Source organism: Pristis pectinata, chromosome 1 (assembly GCF_009764475.1).
Source record: "Pristis pectinata isolate sPriPec2 chromosome 1, sPriPec2.1.pri, whole genome shotgun sequence".
Lineage (NCBI taxonomy): Eukaryota > Metazoa > Chordata > Chondrichthyes > Rhinopristiformes > Pristidae > Pristis > Pristis pectinata.
In genome coordinates, this window is record NC_067405.1 from 54,297,672 (window position 1) to 54,316,079 (window position 18,408).

The following is an 18,408-nucleotide window of genomic DNA, read 5'->3' on the forward strand; positions in this document are numbered from 1 at the left end:
TGCATAAACAAGTAATTTTCAACTAATAATTTTGTTTAAAAATTAAACAATGCAAATTTTAAGTTAATGCACAAGAATGGACATTAATAATTTATGAATCCTTTATGATGAGATCTTTATTTAATCACTGAATAACTTGGTGTATGAGTGAGAGGTGACCCACTTCAAACCTTCGTGGTAAGTGAATTGGGGATAATTTCTTGCACTGCAATTTTGGCACAAAAGACTGTCCAAGATAGGCAGATCATGTCCTGAGATAAAAGATGCATTTAGTGTATATTTAGCACAAGACCAAGTAATGATAAAAGCCTTGGAAGTTGTACTTGGAACAGCTTCACAGAGGTTTATTGCCACTTAAGTGCCCACTTCTGCTTATTAAGCAGGTCATATTGTATTTTGGTGGCTAGCACCAAACCAGATGCCCTCTCCCAACAGTGCCTTGCTAACTGGGAGTAAGAAAAGGTGTGGATTTCCTGCATTACAGAAGGAGCTACTCACTATTTCACTTACTGCTGGAGTTGGGAAATGGGCATTAAAGTGCATTGGGAGGTTTTCTGGAACACTTATCAATACTTCAGCACTTGAGCAAGTTTATTCTGGAAATTAGGACCAAAATTGTGTCCAAGATCCAGACTTTAAAATGAGTCTAATTAGCACAACACCTGATTAATGCATATTTTTACTGTTTGGTGAATGTAAAATCCTTTACCCCCACCATCACAGCTCTTCCTCAGGAACTGTGGAGGAGCAAAAGCAACGTAGATGTCCAGATACAAATAAAAAAAATCACCGAAAACTAGTACACAGGTACAAAAAAAAAGTTGAGCTTTGTCTCAATGGACTTGAACAACTGAAGTGAAAAAACATTTCCTCAGTTATGTAGGAGCATGGTCAGATCCCACCTGGAGGACTTGTTTTAGACACTGGTTCTTAGGAAATACTTATCAAGATGATACCTGGGCTTGCTTAAAGCATTAAAATACATCAGGTCTAATAAACTTACTTTACATTCCTTCAAATTAGATGGTTGAGGTCCAATCTAATTGAGCTTCTATAATGATTTTAACAATAGAAATATTCAATAGCACAGAAAATGCATTATCTGAAGGAAGCCATTGGCAAAATTTTGGATTTAGGCCATTCAGGAGTGAATTGGGGGATCTCTTTTTTCATCATGGGATGTGTTGCGGGAATCTGGAACTCACCTGATCTCCAACCCACAAACTATGGCTGGTGATTCAAGTGAAATTTTTAAGGCTGACATAAATACATTTTCATTGGGCAAGGTTTGGTTGGGAAAGAGAATGAATGGGAATAGACAAAGCTGTTAAATCGAGTTGAAGCACCATTCAGCCATGTTATGGTTGAATGGATGAGCTACTTCAACGGCCTACTCCTGTTTGCACATCTCTGTGACAGAATACTAGACTATTAGTTAAAGTTACCTACATTGCTGAAAACCTTGCATAGCATGTTCCCATTGCAATAAATGGATAATTGTTTCTGTTCTTTTTCCAAAGCTATATGTTTAAAACATTTGTACACAGAAGTAAAATTGTAGTGTGCTAGTTCATACCTTTAAGCCTGGAAGTTTTGTCCACCCAATCACCAATGATAGCTCCCAACAACAGGACAGACCCTGCCACGACCAATCCGTAGACAGCTGTCAGAAGCAGACTGTTGCCATAAAGATCCACCAGAAACACTGACACAGCAAAGTGCCACATTCTATCTCCCTGTAACAAAGCACAGATTCCATTTGGCACATATCAAAAATTGAAGTGCATTTTTAAGCAAATTAATCATTTGCTCACCAGTTTCCAGTTAAAGGCATTTTAAATTTACTTAAGAATTAACGTCTCTATCAGTGACACCAGATTGAAGATGATCTGCAGGCCAGCAACTTGTTCAGTCCATATAGTCAGACGGCTACATCATTACTGACCACACACTGTTCGAGGAAATGAGGCCAGGTCATTTGCCAGAGCAATGGAAGGGTTGTACCTCCTAACCTCAGATTTGACTTGTAAGGGATGAATCAGTTCAGGAGCACCCCTTTCTGAATTTCAGCATGTTGAGCATTGGGTAAGCAAAAGGTTCATTTTCAGAAACATTTATTGGATTTATTATAGTTCTATAAAAACTAACTTTTGAAGTAATGTTAACACCGCTCAAGAATTAAAATGTCTTGAAAGAGACTTGAAATGGCAGCCATCTAATGAAATATATTTAATTACAATTATATTAAATGATAAACTTACTTCCAAAAGTAAGAATCCCAGTTATATATCCTCTTGGCCTTTATGCAGGCAAGCTGAATTATATATGGACTTTTCCTAGCCATGCAGAACATCTTTGCCTTATGCACTGGCAGTTGGTATACGGTCTTGGATTATAAATGAACTACATTAGGCACTGGTGGAATGGAATCAATTACTGAATCATGATTTCAGTGATACAGTAACTCTTCTCAGGGACTGGTTTTCTACATGACTTCTGGAGAAAAGCAAATATAAAAGTCTGGTTCCCAAAACCTTTGAATTACACTAGCAACCATTTTGTCAGCAGATCAACAATTTATTTTCCCACTGTTGACATGTATAATCCTTCTTCTAAGTGTCAACTTGGTATAATCAGTACATAAGAATAAGACTGCCATTTAACCTCTTGAACCTATTCTGCCACTCAATGAGATCATGGCTGATGTGAGATACAATTTTAAACATCTGCATTTGTTCTATATACCTTAATACCTTTGGTTAACAAAAGTTTCAATTTTAACAAATGAACAAACACGAATTACAGGGAGCTCCAGACTTTGACCATGTAAAAGTGTTCCCAAACTTTTCTCCTAATGGCCCTGGCTCTAATCTATAAGCTTTATCCTTATAACATCTTCTCAAATCTATTAATGCATAGTACATATTCACCAAAAATGGTAACAGTTTATTTTAAAAGGCTAAACAATTAATCAATATACATGCTAGGTTTTCAACCTCCTGCTACAGACTGTATATTCCAGTGTCACAGTTCTCTTGTCCAACTGTATATCCACAAACATTACACAGAACAGTATATCCCTTCATATACATACACTTTTTTGTTCCCCTATCTATTAGAAACGGGAGTTTTGTTTCTGTCCTTTTCCACAATGATGTACAAGTATCTTATCAATTTACATATTTCACTAGATTTTTTTTAATGAACAAAAGTAAATCCAGTCTAGTAACTTTTTTGTCATCTTTCTCATCTCCAAATACTTTTACTCTACTTGGTTCTGAATCTGAAAGAAGTTTCAGCTTCTGTCAACTCAGAGACAACTTCATGACCATGAGGTTCACCATCCAGACTTGAATGGTCATTTGCCCTTCATGAAAACTTGGTTTTGCAAACCTCCCTTATGATTACTACCTCCCACTTGTGAGACCCTTGACCTCCTAAGAAAGCTGAAACCACAAACAAGCTCATTTTGCTTGAAACTGCATTTTTTTCCAATTAATGTCACAGTGACATTTTTGACTTAACCCACTTTTCTTCAGCTGTGGAAGCAGAATTTTGTTGCACAATGCTCAAGTGTGTTCTCGATCTTCCTAACGTTGAGTTCTGCAAGTGTATATTGTGGGGTAGTTTGCAGAGTTGTTCTGCACTTCAGCAAGAAATTGGCCAAGTGATGCTTCATGCTGAGTTTTGACTATCCTCAACACTTGCTTCTTGAGTGTTTCCTCATCTATTCTGACTAGCTGCGCAGTTGCTCCATTTAAAGCCAGTTGATTTGAAGAAACAAGACTATGTTTTATACCATGCTGTTACATGAAATTTGCAGAGTTATTGAAACTTAGGGCCATTGTCAAAAACAAGATCTTTGTGAAACCATGACACACACAAAAACCTTAACTCATCTACAGTATGTTCAGTAGTAGTACATAAACCCCCATGTTTCACTTCAACCCACTTAATGTGAGTATCAATTAGTGTCATGAAACTGTTACATCCCTTTTTCACAAATGCTCTCTGAAATGGTCTGGAGTGCCATGACCATAATTGCAGAGGCATCATTGGTATCTTGTTCCTACAACTTTGACCAATATTGCATTTACTTAACAATGAGTTTTGGTCACTTCCAAATAAGGCTAGTTTATAAAAGCTTCTTGCAATTGTTTTCATTCTATTTTTGTGTATAAAGTATGAATTTTATCCACAATAGTTTTCCTCAAAGGAATGGGTATTATCAGTCAATGACCCCACCTGATGCACTCATGCTCACATGACAACTCATTGATGCAACTCTGTATTGTTTCAGAACTTGTTGTAGATGGTCAATTTCTGTCCATCCTTTCAATGACAGTCCATAGACTTTTCAATACGGAGTCCTTTTGGATTTTCTCTGTGATTTCAGACCTGATCCCTGTAAAGTCCTCATTTGGCCATATTTGATGTTTAGATCCCACTTCTACTTTGAATACAAGAGTTCTCATTTGCATCTGCATCAGAACATCCACAATGATGTCTACTTGGAATTCCAGTACTCAGTTGTATAGTTCTCTTCAGCAAAGTCTGTACAAATGAGTACTGTCCATCTTTGCACTTTTTCCTGATCTGGGACACAATATCATCAGCAGCGGCTCATGGTCTGTTACTAGGGTGACGGATCTGCTGAGCAAAATTGATGGAATTTCTTGATACTAAACACTATTCCAAGTGCTTCCTTCTTGACGAGCATAATTGCATCTTCTCCTTGTACTAAATTCAAGAAATGAAAGCCTGGGCTTCTCTTGTCCATCAGCCATCATCTGATTTAATACTACACCTCCATTAAAACTTGACGCATCACATGCTAACTTCAGCTTATGTGTTGTTTTATAATGAACAAGAAGAATTTCACTAGTTCAACTTTTCTTGCATTCACTTTATTGCTGATTGCTCAGTAGCTGTATCACTTCCCTTTTCAACAAGTGATGCAACAGTGTGACCATTGTCACAAGATCTGGAAGGAGCCATGCATAGTTCTGCACTTTCTCAGATATGACCTTAGCTCTACTATATATTTAGGTTTTGGCACATTGGTGATGGCTTCAACAATTGTCTTGTATCCTTCATACATTACTTCTTATTGCAAAATTGCATATACTTTTCTTCAATTTCACATCATGGTCATGTATTCTCTTCTTCAGTACTTGTAGCAACCAACATATCATCTTGAATACACAAGCAATGATCTGCTCCTTGCAACATTTTATCGATGGTGGCCTGGAAAGTCCTGAGTGGAGACTTGACTCAGGTATATATGAACTGAGACTTTTGTGCATTGATGGTTGGGTATTCCTGACAATCATTGTTGGCATTCAGTTGTGAGCAGGTGTGGGCGAGGTCCAACTTTGTAAATATCTTTGATCCTGCTAATTCCATGTACAAGTGTTTCAAAGTGGGTGACAGATGTTTATCATCTACAGTACAATTTAGTGTGACATTGTAATCTCCACACAGCCACAAGGTTTTGTCTGTCTTAGGCAGAAGTACTATTAAAGAGGCCCACTTTTTTACTGGCATTTCACAAGCTATGCTGTTTTGTTCTAGTCCATCCAGTTCCTTCTTCATTTGACTCTGTCAGATGCAAGGGGCTGTGCTGGATTAGCAATAGGCTGACTTTGCCTCTGGTCAGATGCCAATATGCACATTCAATCCTATTACACAACCTTTGTTCTAGCAGCAGAGATATTTGGTTGTTCAAAACGGACAAGACTATGATGAGCAATGGCCATTTCAACAATTGCTTCTGATTGAAGTGATCTCAATAGTACGTTTCAGAGTTGCTTTCATAGCCTTAGACTTTGCCACTTCTCTGAGTGTAGACTGCAACCATTCCAGTTGCTTGTGATAGACAAAATTCTCCAGCATTCTTGCCTTCCATTTCCACTGACACAGCAACTTGCCATGTAAGACTGTGAAAACCATTTAGCAGAATGGTTCATCATCATCAGAGCTACCAACAAGAACCGACACCTTGCTTGGCTGGCAGTGAGAAGAGCCCTCCCTGTCAGGCCCTTTCTACGCGTTTCACCTGCAGCGCAGGCTGCCCTCATGACAGCTGTGCTGAGGATTAGACAATCACACACCTCGTTGTAGACTGTGCATTTGCAAAGAAGGTCTGGAAAAGGATGCCAGGGTCCTTGTCGAGGTTCATCCCGAACAGCTGCATAACAGACAACTCTCTGATCTATGGGCTATTCCCAGGGACACATATCGAGACACACATCAAGCGCAGTTGGAAGATCATCACCTCAGTGAAAGATGCATTTTAGTCTGCCTTTAATGAGATATATAGCCTATAGTACAAGGAGATGTCTGCAAGCAATTGCAGCCAATTGCGACATTCCAAGAAGTAGGAGTACATGCTGAGGGAGGCACTGAACTTTGGTGCAGTCACTGCAAAGGCTCTGTGAAGAAAGACCAGAGTTTAGGGTCCGATCACCAATGGACATGGAGGGGCTGGGCCCTGGGAAGCAGCCTCTCAAATGCTTCATGGATGCATTGTTTAAGGAGGAAACAGGAGTGGTGTTGATTCATTGTAAGAGAATGCACTGAACTGACAGTACAATAAACATAGAGGAAGACATTTCCCATTGTATTTATTGTATATATTATAAGTAAAGTGTATGTTTGGAAAGAAGAATGGATACAGGGTAGTTTCCCATGTTGGATGAGGGTACAGAATTTAAGAGCATGGAGGAGATTTTGGTAGAACTCTATAAAACACCCATCACGCTACAGTCGGGGTCACTGCATCCAGTTCCAGTCATTATATCACAGGAAGGAAGTGATAGCACTATACAGGGAATAATGACGAATTGTGAGGATTCTGCCATTACTGGAGAACTTTCACAATGGAGAAAGATCCCATGAGTTATGGTTGTATTTTTCTAAAGTGGGATTTACTTGTGTGTATAAGGTATGTAATTGTGTAGGGAATTATTTTCACAGCAGAGAGATCAAATATCAGGGGCATGAGTTCTAAAACATTGGCAGAGCAAATGAAGGGGAATTCATCAGAAACTCACAGCCTGAAAAGTTACCAAACACAGAAAACCCTCACAGCATTTAAAAACAACCTGAATGTGCATTTCAACTGTTGTAACCTAGAAGGAAATACAAGTGGGATTTAGCTGGATTGTTTTTTGTTGGATAGAACATAGTGGGGCTAATGGCCTGTACCTGTGACAAAAATTTCTATGACACCATGACTAAATTCTTTGAAAAGTTAACAGAGAGTGTGGTCACACATGTACAAAATTAGATTTCCAAAAGGTACCATATAATAGATGAATGAAATTCAGAACATACAGACAAGTAGTAGAATGTCTAAAAGGTAGGAAGCAGAGAGCAGTGGTAATGGATATCCATTCAGAGTAGTGGAAGATGGAAAGTGAGACTACGCAAGGATCAGGGCAAGAATTACTGCCGCCTCAACTTATGTTAACAATTTAGATATTTGAACCAGATTTCAGAAACAGAGTTCAATTCTCAGATGTAAAAACATGAGAGCAAAAACCTCAAGCTCCCAATTTGCAGATAAAAGCAAAATTAGGTTGGGGGTGACAGGGAAAGCCAACACAGCAGAACTGCAACAAATTACAGGAACAAAGACTAAGCTTACACAAGCAGCACCTGACTGGCCAATGAAGTTTAACATTGATAAATGCACTTTGGTAAGAAAATTAAGAATGTCTCATTTTGAAAATAATCCAAAAGATGTAAAGGGGTCTGGCAACTCAATAAAAGCTGTGACACAAGTCAATAAAACCACAGAAAGGTAAACCAAGCATTAGGATGTATCTCAAGGGGGATAGAATTTAACAATAGAGAGTTTATTGTTAAATTCTATCCCCTTTGAAAACTTGTACATTAATTTGTTAGACTACACATAGAGTAAGAATAAAAGAATGTAGAAGCAGTAGTAGGCTTGCAATCCCTTGATCCTTCTCTGCCTTTCAATAAGTTCACAGCCGATCATGCACTGTGAATCCATTTTCTGATCCAATCCCTGTAATCTCTGATTCTCTTAATGTCCAAAATCCTATTGCTCTCAGCACTGAAAATACTAATTGGATGAGCTTTAGATCCCCGAGGTAGAGAATTCCAAACATTTATAATCCTTGGCTTGAAGATACCTCTCCTCATTTTTGTCATAAATTATGATCCCTTATCCTGGTGCACATAGAAACACAAAAACATGTGCCCTTATTTCTGCACAGCAGAAATGACCTCTCAGTACCTAGCCTGTCAATCCCCTTCAGTGAGATCATCTCTCATATTTCTAAACTCCAATTAGTATACGGCAATCTTACATACTTTCTCCTCAAAGGACAACCATCTCATCCCAAGAATCAATCCAGTCAATCTATACCGAACTCTCTCCAACCTACATGTATCCTTCTTTACATTCAGAGCCCAGTATTCTGAATAAGTTCTGTGCAACCTCAGCAAAACTTCCTTGCCTTTGTACTCCAACCTCCTTGGAATTAAGGTCAACATACCATTTGTCTTCGTAATCACCCAGGTAACTGCATGTTTACTTCAGTTCTTTATGAACTGACACACCATGAATCCTCTGTTCCCCAATCATTCACTAGTATCTTACAATTTAATTTACATTTTGTTTTTCTATTTTTCCTAGCACAATAGATAATTCCAGTTTCACATTTTCCCACAGTCATTTTCCATCAATCACCTTCTAGCCCACCTGATGACAACTCTTTGTGTCCTAATAGCTTACTTTTCCATCAAAACATAATATTATCAGAAAAATTGAATGAGCTCCCTCTAAATTGTTATGATGGAGAGCTTAATGATATCCCATCTGTGCCAAATTTATGTAGAACTATTTAATCCCACTCTTTGTTTTCTAACCTTTAACTAATCTTCTATACAACCTTAAAACAATGCATCTTATTTTATTATCCCCAAAACCTAAGACCTTATTTTAGGTAGCACCCTTTGTCTAGTATCTTATCAGAAGCTTTTTGAAAATTCAGATACAACACATCTCTTAACTACCCTGCTGCTTACAACCTCGAACATTTCTACTAAATTCATCAAAAATCATTTTCTCTTCGCAAAATCATGCTGGCCCTGAGTATTCACATTATGATTATTTTTAAGTGCACTGTGGCTGCAACCATACATCACATCCAGTTCTGGTCACCATAATGTAAAAATGATAAAGGGTGGAGACAGTGAATAAAATATACATCAAGTTGATGCAGGCATGTTGAAGTTACACCTGTGAAAATGTAAAGCTTTTGAGTCCCTTTTCTCTTGAAGTGAAAAGCCTTTGGGGTGACAATAATAGCCCTTAAAATACACAAAAAGGTTTCTACTTGTATAGAAGAGCCAAACTGAATGTGACCAGTATAGGATAGCACCAACAAATCCAACAGAGTTCAGGAGGAACCGATTTACTCATGGAGAGTGAAGAACATGGAACTCACTATCTCAGGCAGGCACAGTAGTGTAGCAGTTAGTGTAATGCTATTATAGTGCCAACGACCTGGGTTCAATTCCTGCCACTGTCTGTAAGGAGTTTGTATGTTCTCCCCGTGTCTGCATGGGTTTCCTCCAGGTGCTCCGGTTTCCACCCACATTCCAAAGACGTACGGGTTAGGAAGTTGCAGGCATGCAATGTTAGCGCTGGAAGCATGGCGACACTTGCAGGCTGCCCCCAGTACACTCTACGCAAAAGATGCATTTCACTGTGTGTTTCAATGTACGTGACTAATAAAGATGTCTTATCTTATCAAGGAATGGTTGAGGTGAACAGTATAACAGCACTTACAAGGAATCTAAATAAAAATATGATGGAGGAGAGAATAAATAGTTGAAAACCTACTAATTGAATTATGTGAGGGAGAAAGGGAATGGGCATGAACACTGTCAATGACTGGGCTGACCTGTCTGTATCACAATTTTCTATAACATGAAGCTACATCATCTTCACATGCGTCAAGAAATGCAAATTGAGAAAAGATAAATTGTGGTTTTTATTTTACTTTTTTTTCGCATAAAGTCTGTGAGAGCGAATTTTATTCCATATCTCAAATTTATGGATAGTGATTTGTGAAGTCAGTAAGGGTGAATTTCCATTTCCCAAATGGCCATAACACAGGGGTCACCTACATTTAGACTTTAACACAGATAAGACAGCTAAATATTTATGTCATTTTAATATATCATGATTATAGATATAAAGACTATGTAAAAAATATCGGAATCATCTCACTACATTATTACAGTAAAATATAGATATTCTTCAGAAATCTATCGCTTTTTGCAGTTATGCATTTTTGTTCCCAGTGGGGAGTAGTAGGTTATGCCTCACTGCAGATATGCAACACAGATGAACAACAGTTATTCTGTCGAAGTGACCCAGAAAACTAGAGTTTATTGTCAGTCCTAGGGGAATAGGCTCATATTGCAGATAGACAACACTACATGAATGCCTAAAATCAAAAATGATATGTCCATGGCACTCTTGGATCTCAAACAGCCTGCATCATCTCTCAAGTGAATTTAAAGTCTAACAAACGAGTACCACCAAACATCTGCAATTGTGAAACTCTCTGAGAGTCCAATTAGCTGCAAACCAGAAATGTGCTGATAAATGCTTTTAGCAAATTCCCACTATATAGTCTTCTTCTGGGAAAAAGGATAGAAATGTACAAACTATTTCAATAGAATCAAAAGCTTTTTTCTTGCTCTGCAAGGCTGATTGTATTCTGTATAATGTGCTTGTGGCCAGAAAAGTCTGGTGTTTTTTTTTCCCAGCACCACTAAACCATCTCCTGGTAACTAAAGAGGCAAAAAGAAACTATGCCAAACAGCCAGAAGACTAGATTTTCAGCAAAACTAAGAACTGCGAAGCAGAATCAGGATAAAAAGAAATGAAAAACTACAGGGGAAAAAACAAGCAGGTTTCCATTAAGAAATTATATTGAAGCACAATTCAAAATTATCTTCAATAAAAGGAAGAAAAGAAAACTGGAAATAGTTAAGATAAAGTGAAAGGCAATCACAAGAGAATTTTTGATGTGACATAATCCTTTCAGTGCTATGCATTTAAGGTCTGTTCACAGAGTTAGATTAAAATACCTCTGTGTCTATAAAGGTATTTTTTTTTCCTTTTGTAGAGTTAGAAAAACAAACAATAACTTTATATTACTTGATATAACTTGATACAAATAACATGGTCTTTCTTGTCTTCAGGATTTTCCAAAATTCTTCACTGTCAATATATTACCTTTGGAATGTGGTTTCAGTTGTTCAAAATGAAAATACAGCAACCAATTTATGCACAGCCAGGCTCTACAAATAGCAATAAACAGCCAATTGATCTTATTTTGGATACGTTGGTTGAATGAGGAATGTTGCCCAAGAACCGAGAGGACTCACTGCATTTTTTTTTGAATAGTGCTATGTGCTACATAGTGCTACATTGAACTGAACAAATAACTTCCATTTAACATTTCATCCAAAATAAACAATTGAACCAATAATCCATTGCTCCTCAGTGGTGCAATGAAGTGTCAGCCGAGATTATATACTCAAGTCCTGGAGTATGCTTTCAACTACTGGAATGTGCTTCTAGTTCCAACATTGATTCAGAGGCAAGAGTAAACCAAATTGATATTCAAATTACTGTACATTAACTGAATAGTAAAATTAATTGAATACTGTACATTAAGAACAAGATAAAAAGTAAAACATTTGTGACTTAATACTCTAGTGTATTTAAAATGAAACAGTTGGTTGAAATTTCTAACTATATATATATATATATATATATATATATATATATATATATATATATATACACACACACACACACACTTGGAAATGAGTCAAAATAAATTACATTGTCAAAACAAAATAAAATTTCCATTTCATTGAGAGGTTAGTGACCTCTTCCCTCACATAAAGTCTTTCCTGATTAATCCCAACATTCTACCTCAGACTTTTGGTTCCATGAACTGTAATACACTGCATCTGCAGTTCAAATGTCTAAAATTTCATTTTACATACTTCATAGACTTGGATTAGGGCATTAGATTCAACCAGCAAAATATTGTCCAACCTACAATCTGGTCTATGGATCACAGGAAGTCATTTGGTCTGCTGAGTCTGTACTGTTTTTTCCAAGAACAATTCCATGAATCCCAATGCCCTTCTGTTTCCCTGTGGCCTGGAAATTAATTTCCTTCCAGCGGTTATCCAAATTCCCTTTTGAAAACCCTTAACAATTCTTGTCCAGAAACCCGCAGCAACATTTTTCAAATGACTCATTCTTACTTTCAAGCTTATATTCCCTGATGAATGAGGATTTTTTCTTCTTTATTTTCTGAACATTTCAACTGAATCCCACTAATCATTTCTGAAGGTCACCTGATCGATATCCTCTGATGGATACAAAATCCTCTGATTTTGTGGATTCCCCCAAAATGAGGCTATCAATGCCCACTTCTGGCCAGCTCACTCACTCATTCTGTTCTGAACAGAGAGTAGGCAGAGCTACACCACACTGGAGGATGGGTCAACGTGGGTCCAGGTCAATGACTGTCAGAGCGCGGAAAAAACGGCGAGCGTGGTGGACTGCCTGCAAAGCTTTCAAGAAGCTAGTCTGCCCTCCTCCCAGGGATGGATTGGGCTTAGGGCCAGTACCTCATCTCCCCCAGTCCAGGTGTGAGAGAGAACAAAGCAGCACCACTGCCCTGCTCCAGGCTAATACCGCCATTCCTGCTCACTTTCCAGTGAGCAATGAAGGAATATGGTTGACAGATGAGATGGACCTCAGCAGGTTAACAACATGGACCATAAAGTCACACCATTATAAGCAAACAAAAAGTTTTTAAGCAAAGTATGAAAAAGCATATTTTTTCTCTCATTAATGCACATGCCCACTGACTTTTGAAACTATTTATAAAATGTCAGTATTAATTTTCCACAATTTTGCCCAACTTATCTGCAACTCAGCAGAAATTTTTCCAAAGTCCATCCTGAAAGTTAGGTCCAAACTTATTCAAGAGGCCTTTCTCTCTTTACTATTTCCAGCAAAATCTCAGACTGCTTCCAAAAGAAACACAATTACCATTTCAAAACAACCATCAGGCAGACGAAACTTCATGCCAATCCATAGCTGAGGACTGGCAGATGAATCCTTAGCCTCACTGAGCAGTTCTCATTTGAAAGGAGCAAAACAGAAGCAACCAAGAGTCTGAGCTTGGCAGTCCAACTTACCCATGAAGACAGTCCATGACACAAATAAATAAGAAACTTGGTGGTCTTGAAGTAACCAACAAAAGAAGCTGTCATTTAAAGAAGAACAAAAAAAATTACTTTCAAATGACATCAATTAAACATAAATAACTATGTATCCCCCACCAATATTGACACTTATTGACTGAATATACAAAGTAGCCTCAAGTAAGTATCACAACTAGATTCAAGTGTAAAACTTACCACAGCACCCCTTCTTATTCGATCCGCTTTCCGGTTTCTCCATGCTTAAAAGGTAGTTTTATTTTTCCCTGACAGGTTATTCTCCGTTCGATTCTAGCTCTTACACTCTCGATTGCTTTCACAAAAATCAAAATTTAGAAAGATGCCCCTCAACAAAACAACAGTCTCTGAAAAATGAAGCTCCGCTGGGTGTTTTGCTATTTATGTTTTCCAGACTTAGCTAGCACTGTAGCTGAAGTCTGAAAAGAGTTGTCGCTAAAATAAAGTGATCGGTCGAAAGCGCGCCACTTCCATCAGACCAGCCGCACGGTCCGACTCCCAAATCCCAAACGTTCACATCATTTGGGAGTTTTGAGAGCCTGGATCAAAGGTGTCCTGAGGAGAGAGTCCGGCCCCGTGACGCAGGAAACTCTCGCTCAGTGATAACTGACTCCGAGCCGCAGCCGCCGCGGAAACAAAACAAATGTCAGCTCAGTCCAGCAAAGCTCCACCTTCCGCTTCTGAACACAACGTCGCCGCGTCAGGCAGATAGGCAACGTTCGTCTCATTCACCCCCACCACCCTCCCCCCCCAATGTTCCCCCCCCCCCACGTTCCAGTCCCCACCCCCGTTGCAGTTTCTCCCCTGAGCACCCCCAGAATAAGAAGAACATGATCATTAATTCCATTGTGAGCGAAACCATCTGTGAAATATATGAAGGTGATATCATATATATCCCTAATATTGATTGGCACCTCCTTACTGTAAAGGAGCTAGATGAGACTGAGTTTGTTAGGTGTGTACAGGAAGGATTCCTGAGGTATGTGAATAGGCCTATGAGAGGAGAGGCAGTGCACGCTCACCCCGGGAGGACTGCGCTGGGGACGGGACAGTCGCCCACCTCTTTGCGGGCTGTGGGTTTGCGAGGAGGGTGTGGTGAAAGATGTAATGGTCCTTGTCACAATTCATCCCCAGCAGCTGCATAACAGAGGATTCTCTGATCTACGGGCTGTTCCCGGGGACACACACACAGACGGACATCAGCTGCTGCTGGAAGGTCATCAACTCGGTGAAAGACGCCCTTTGGTCTGGCCAAAACGTGTTGGTCTCCCAGCACTGCGAGATGTCCGTAGGGGAATACTGCCGACTGGCACATTCCAGGCTGCAGGAGTACGAGCTGAGGGACACACTAAAGCTGGGTGCAGCCAACGCAAGGGCTCGGCGGGGAAGGACTACAGTTTAGGGTTCTTCTGCCACAGGAGAGGGAGGGGCGGGGTCAGGCGAGGAAGCCCTTTAAATGTTGTAAGTACGGGACTGGGGTAGCACCCCAGGGAGCCACACAAGTAGCATCGGTGCTGTGTTTTTTTATATAAAAAGGTAACACTAATGATGGATCAGTACACGAATGTAAAGGTTTGCACTGTTTATTGTTGTATATAGTTTGTTTTTTATGATCAATAAAATTTATTTTGGAATTTTTAAAAAAATATAGCCTGATCAGGTTCCAGATCTCTCAGTGCAAGTGCATTTTGGAGGTAGTGACCATAACTCCTTGACCTTTATCATAGCCTTGGAGAGGGATAGGAGCAGACGGTATGGGAAAGTATTTAACTGGGGGAGGGGGAATTATGATGCTATTAGGCAGGAACTTGGGAGTGTAAATTGGGAACAGATGTTCTTGGGGAAGTGCACAGTGGAAATGTGGAGGTTGTTTAAGGAATACTTGCATAGGAATCTGGATAGGTTTGTCCCATTGAGGCAGGGTAAGGATGGTAGAGTGAAGGAACCGTGGTTGACAAGAGATATAGAATGTCTTGTCAAGAGGAAGAAAGAAGCTTACCTGAGGTCTAGGATCAGACAGGGCTCTGGAGAGATACAAGGTAGCCAGGAGGGAGCTTAAGAATGGACTGAGGAGAGCTAGAAGGGGGCATGAGAAGTTCTTGGCGAGTAGGATCAAAGAAAACCCCAAGGCGTTCTACATGTATGTGAAGAATAAGAGGATGACTAGAGTGAGGGTAGGACCAATCAGGGATAAAAGAGGAAACATGTGCCTGGAGTTGGAAGAGATAGGGGAGGTCCTTAATGAATACTTTGCTTCAATATTCACCAGTGAGAGAGACTTTGACATTTGTGAGGATGTCGTATGACAGGCTGATATGCTAGGGCATGTTGACTTGAGGAAAAAGGATGTACTTTCTCCACTGGCCACAGGAGTAGTGCCAGATGGTTGGAGTGTGGCAAATGTTGTTCCTTTGTTTAATAAAGGGAGTAGGGATAACCCTGGGAATTACAGGCCAGTGAGTCTTACTTCAATGGTGGGCAAATTACTGGAGAATATTCTTAGAGACAGGATTTATGGGCATTTGGGGAGCATAGGCTGATTAGGGACACTCAGCATGGCTTTGTGAGGGGCAGGTCGTGCCTCACGAACCTGATTGAATTCTTTGAGGATGTGACAAAGCACATTGATGAAGGTAGAACAGTGGATGTGGTGTACATGGATTTTAGTAAGGCGTTTGATAAGGTTCCTCATGGAAGGCTTATTCAGAAAGTTAGGAGGCATGGGATCAAGGGAAACTTGGCTGTGTGGATTCAGAATTGGCTTGCCCATAGAAGGGTGGTGGAAGATGGAGCTTATTCTGCCTGGAGATTGGTGACCAATGGTGTTCCGCAGGGATCTGTTCTGGGACCCCTGCTCTTTGTGATTTTTATAAATGATCTGGATGAGGATGTAAAGGGTGGGTTAGTAGGTTTGCTGATGATACAAAGGTTGGTGGTGTAGTGGATAGTGTAGAACGTTGCTGTAGATTACAACAGGATATTGATAGAAAGCAGACCTGGGCTGAGAAGAGGCAGATGGTGTTCGATCCGGAAAAGTGTGAAGTGATACACTTTGGGAGATCAAATTCAAAGGCAGAATACAAGGTTGATGGCAGGTCTCTTAGCAGTGTGGAGGAACAGAGGGATCTTGGGGTCCACGTCCATAGATCCCTTAAGGTTGCCGCGCAGGTCAATAGGGTTGTTAAGAGGGCGTATGGAGTATTGGCCTTTATTAGTCGGGGTGTTGAGTTCAAGAGCTGTGAGATAATGTTGCAGCTCTGTAGAACTCTGGTTAGACCACACTTGGAGTATTGTGTTCAGTTCTGGTCACCTCATTATAAGGAGGATGTGGAAGCTTTAGAGAGGGTGCAGAGGAGATTTACCAGGATGTTGCCTGGATTGGAGAGCATGTTGGATAGGTTGAGTGAACTAGGGCTTTTCTCTTTGGAGAGGAGGATGAGACGTGACTTGATAGAGGTGTACAAGATGATAAGAGGCATAGATTGAGTGAACAGTCAGAGACTTTTTCCCAGGGCAACAATGGCTAACACGAGGGGACATAATTTTAAGGTGATTGGAGGAAGGTATAACGGGGATATCAGGGATAGGTTTTTAACACAGAGAGTGGTGGGTGCGTGGAATGCACTGCCTGCAGAGGTTGTGGGGGCAGATACATTAGGGACACTTAAGAGACCCTTAAACAGATATATGAATGATAGAGAAATGGGGGGCGATGTGGGAGGGAAGGGTTAGGTAGATCTTAGAGCAGGATAAAATGTCAGCACAACATTGTGGGCTGAAGGGCCTGTACTGTGCTGTAGTGTTCTATGTTCCATGTTCTATATAGTCCATGATATATAAAGACTCAAATGGGCCACCCCAATTGCTTCAAGAGTGACTAAACTTCAGGAGCAATGTACTGTGTGAAAGGTTGTGAGTGCAGGGACTGGAAGTTGGGTTAATTCCCCAGATTCAGAGCAGTTCCTGCCCTAGGCCACTCGGACATCACATCCCAGATCTGACATCTCTAACACCAAGAAGCACCCAGGCTATAGTTTCATGGGAATGCCATCACTTACAGGTTCCTCTCCAAGTCCTCCTTCCATCCTCCTGTCTGGGCCGAGGTCCTGGAATTCCCCAGCTGAGGTGTCCACATGTTCTTCTGTGTTGCTGTTTAGCAAGGTAACTAATAAGGTGTCAAAAACAGGAGGGCATGGCTTCAAGGTGAGAGGCAGGAGATTTAAAGGGGACTGAGGGGTAAGATTTTTTGCACAGAGAGTGATTGCTATTCAGAACCTGCTACTAAAGCAGGTCGTGGAATTAGACACCATCATTACGTTTAAGAGGCATTTAGACTGACACTTAAATAGGCAAGGCTCAGAAAGATATGGTCTTAATGTGGGCAAATGGGACTAGTGTAGATGGGCAAAAAAGTCAGGGTCTGTTTCTGTGCTGCACAATTCTGTATAACTCTATCACTTGAAGCATAGAGTTAACTGAGCATCCTTTACTGAAGGTGAACAACATTAAACTACCAGCAGCGGTTGATGCAATGATGTGTCAAAAGTCATTCCAATTAGTGCACTGTTACATACCAGCAACAATAGAAGCACACCGAGTCATGTACAAGTGTAAAAAACTATTTTATTAGTAACTACTTGTAATGATAAGAGAAGTAAAAATGTTAGATATCAAATATAATCCCCAAAACTAAACTCAAAGTGTGTGTGTGGCAAATTCCCAAACTCCAAGTTCAGGAATAGGTCTCAAATTTCAGTTCAGCAAGTCATAAGGTGAAACATGAGCAAAGGCTTTTGCAAAACCACCGTTGACTGAAGACAAAATGTAGAGGGAGAATATAGAGAGAAACTACGAAATCCAAATGTTCCACGATGGAACCCATATGACACCTCAATCACTGATGATCTCCATTGCTTTGTTCTGAAGTATCTGCCACCCTGAAAGGCATTCAAGACTTGGCTGTCTACACAAATACCTGTTTCCTTCTACAGGTTAACAACAAAGTGGACTCCACTTGTTTGCTCCAAAAATCTATACATGGATTGTAGTGACAGACACAGTTATTGTTCTTCATCCATCGAT

The 18,408-nt window shown here is 40.0% G+C and overlaps 1 protein-coding gene across 1 annotated transcript in view; it reads right to left on the bottom strand.

Annotated features, from left to right (window-relative positions):
* slc40a1 (solute carrier family 40 member 1) overlaps window positions 1-13,985 on the bottom strand; it is a 35,965-nt gene extending 21,980 nt beyond the window's left edge. Inside the window, exons 1-3 of the mRNA XM_052026612.1 lie at window positions 13,507-13,985; window positions 13,285-13,352; window positions 1,577-1,736 (exon numbers count right to left, since the gene is read on the bottom strand). Of these exons, the coding sequence (XP_051882572.1) occupies window positions 1,577-1,736; window positions 13,285-13,352; window positions 13,507-13,549 (271 nt within the window). The 5' untranslated portion in view covers window positions 13,550-13,985. The remainder of the gene's footprint in view (window positions 1-1,576; window positions 1,737-13,284; window positions 13,353-13,506) is intronic.
* Window positions 13,986-18,408: the final 4,423 nt, after the last annotated feature.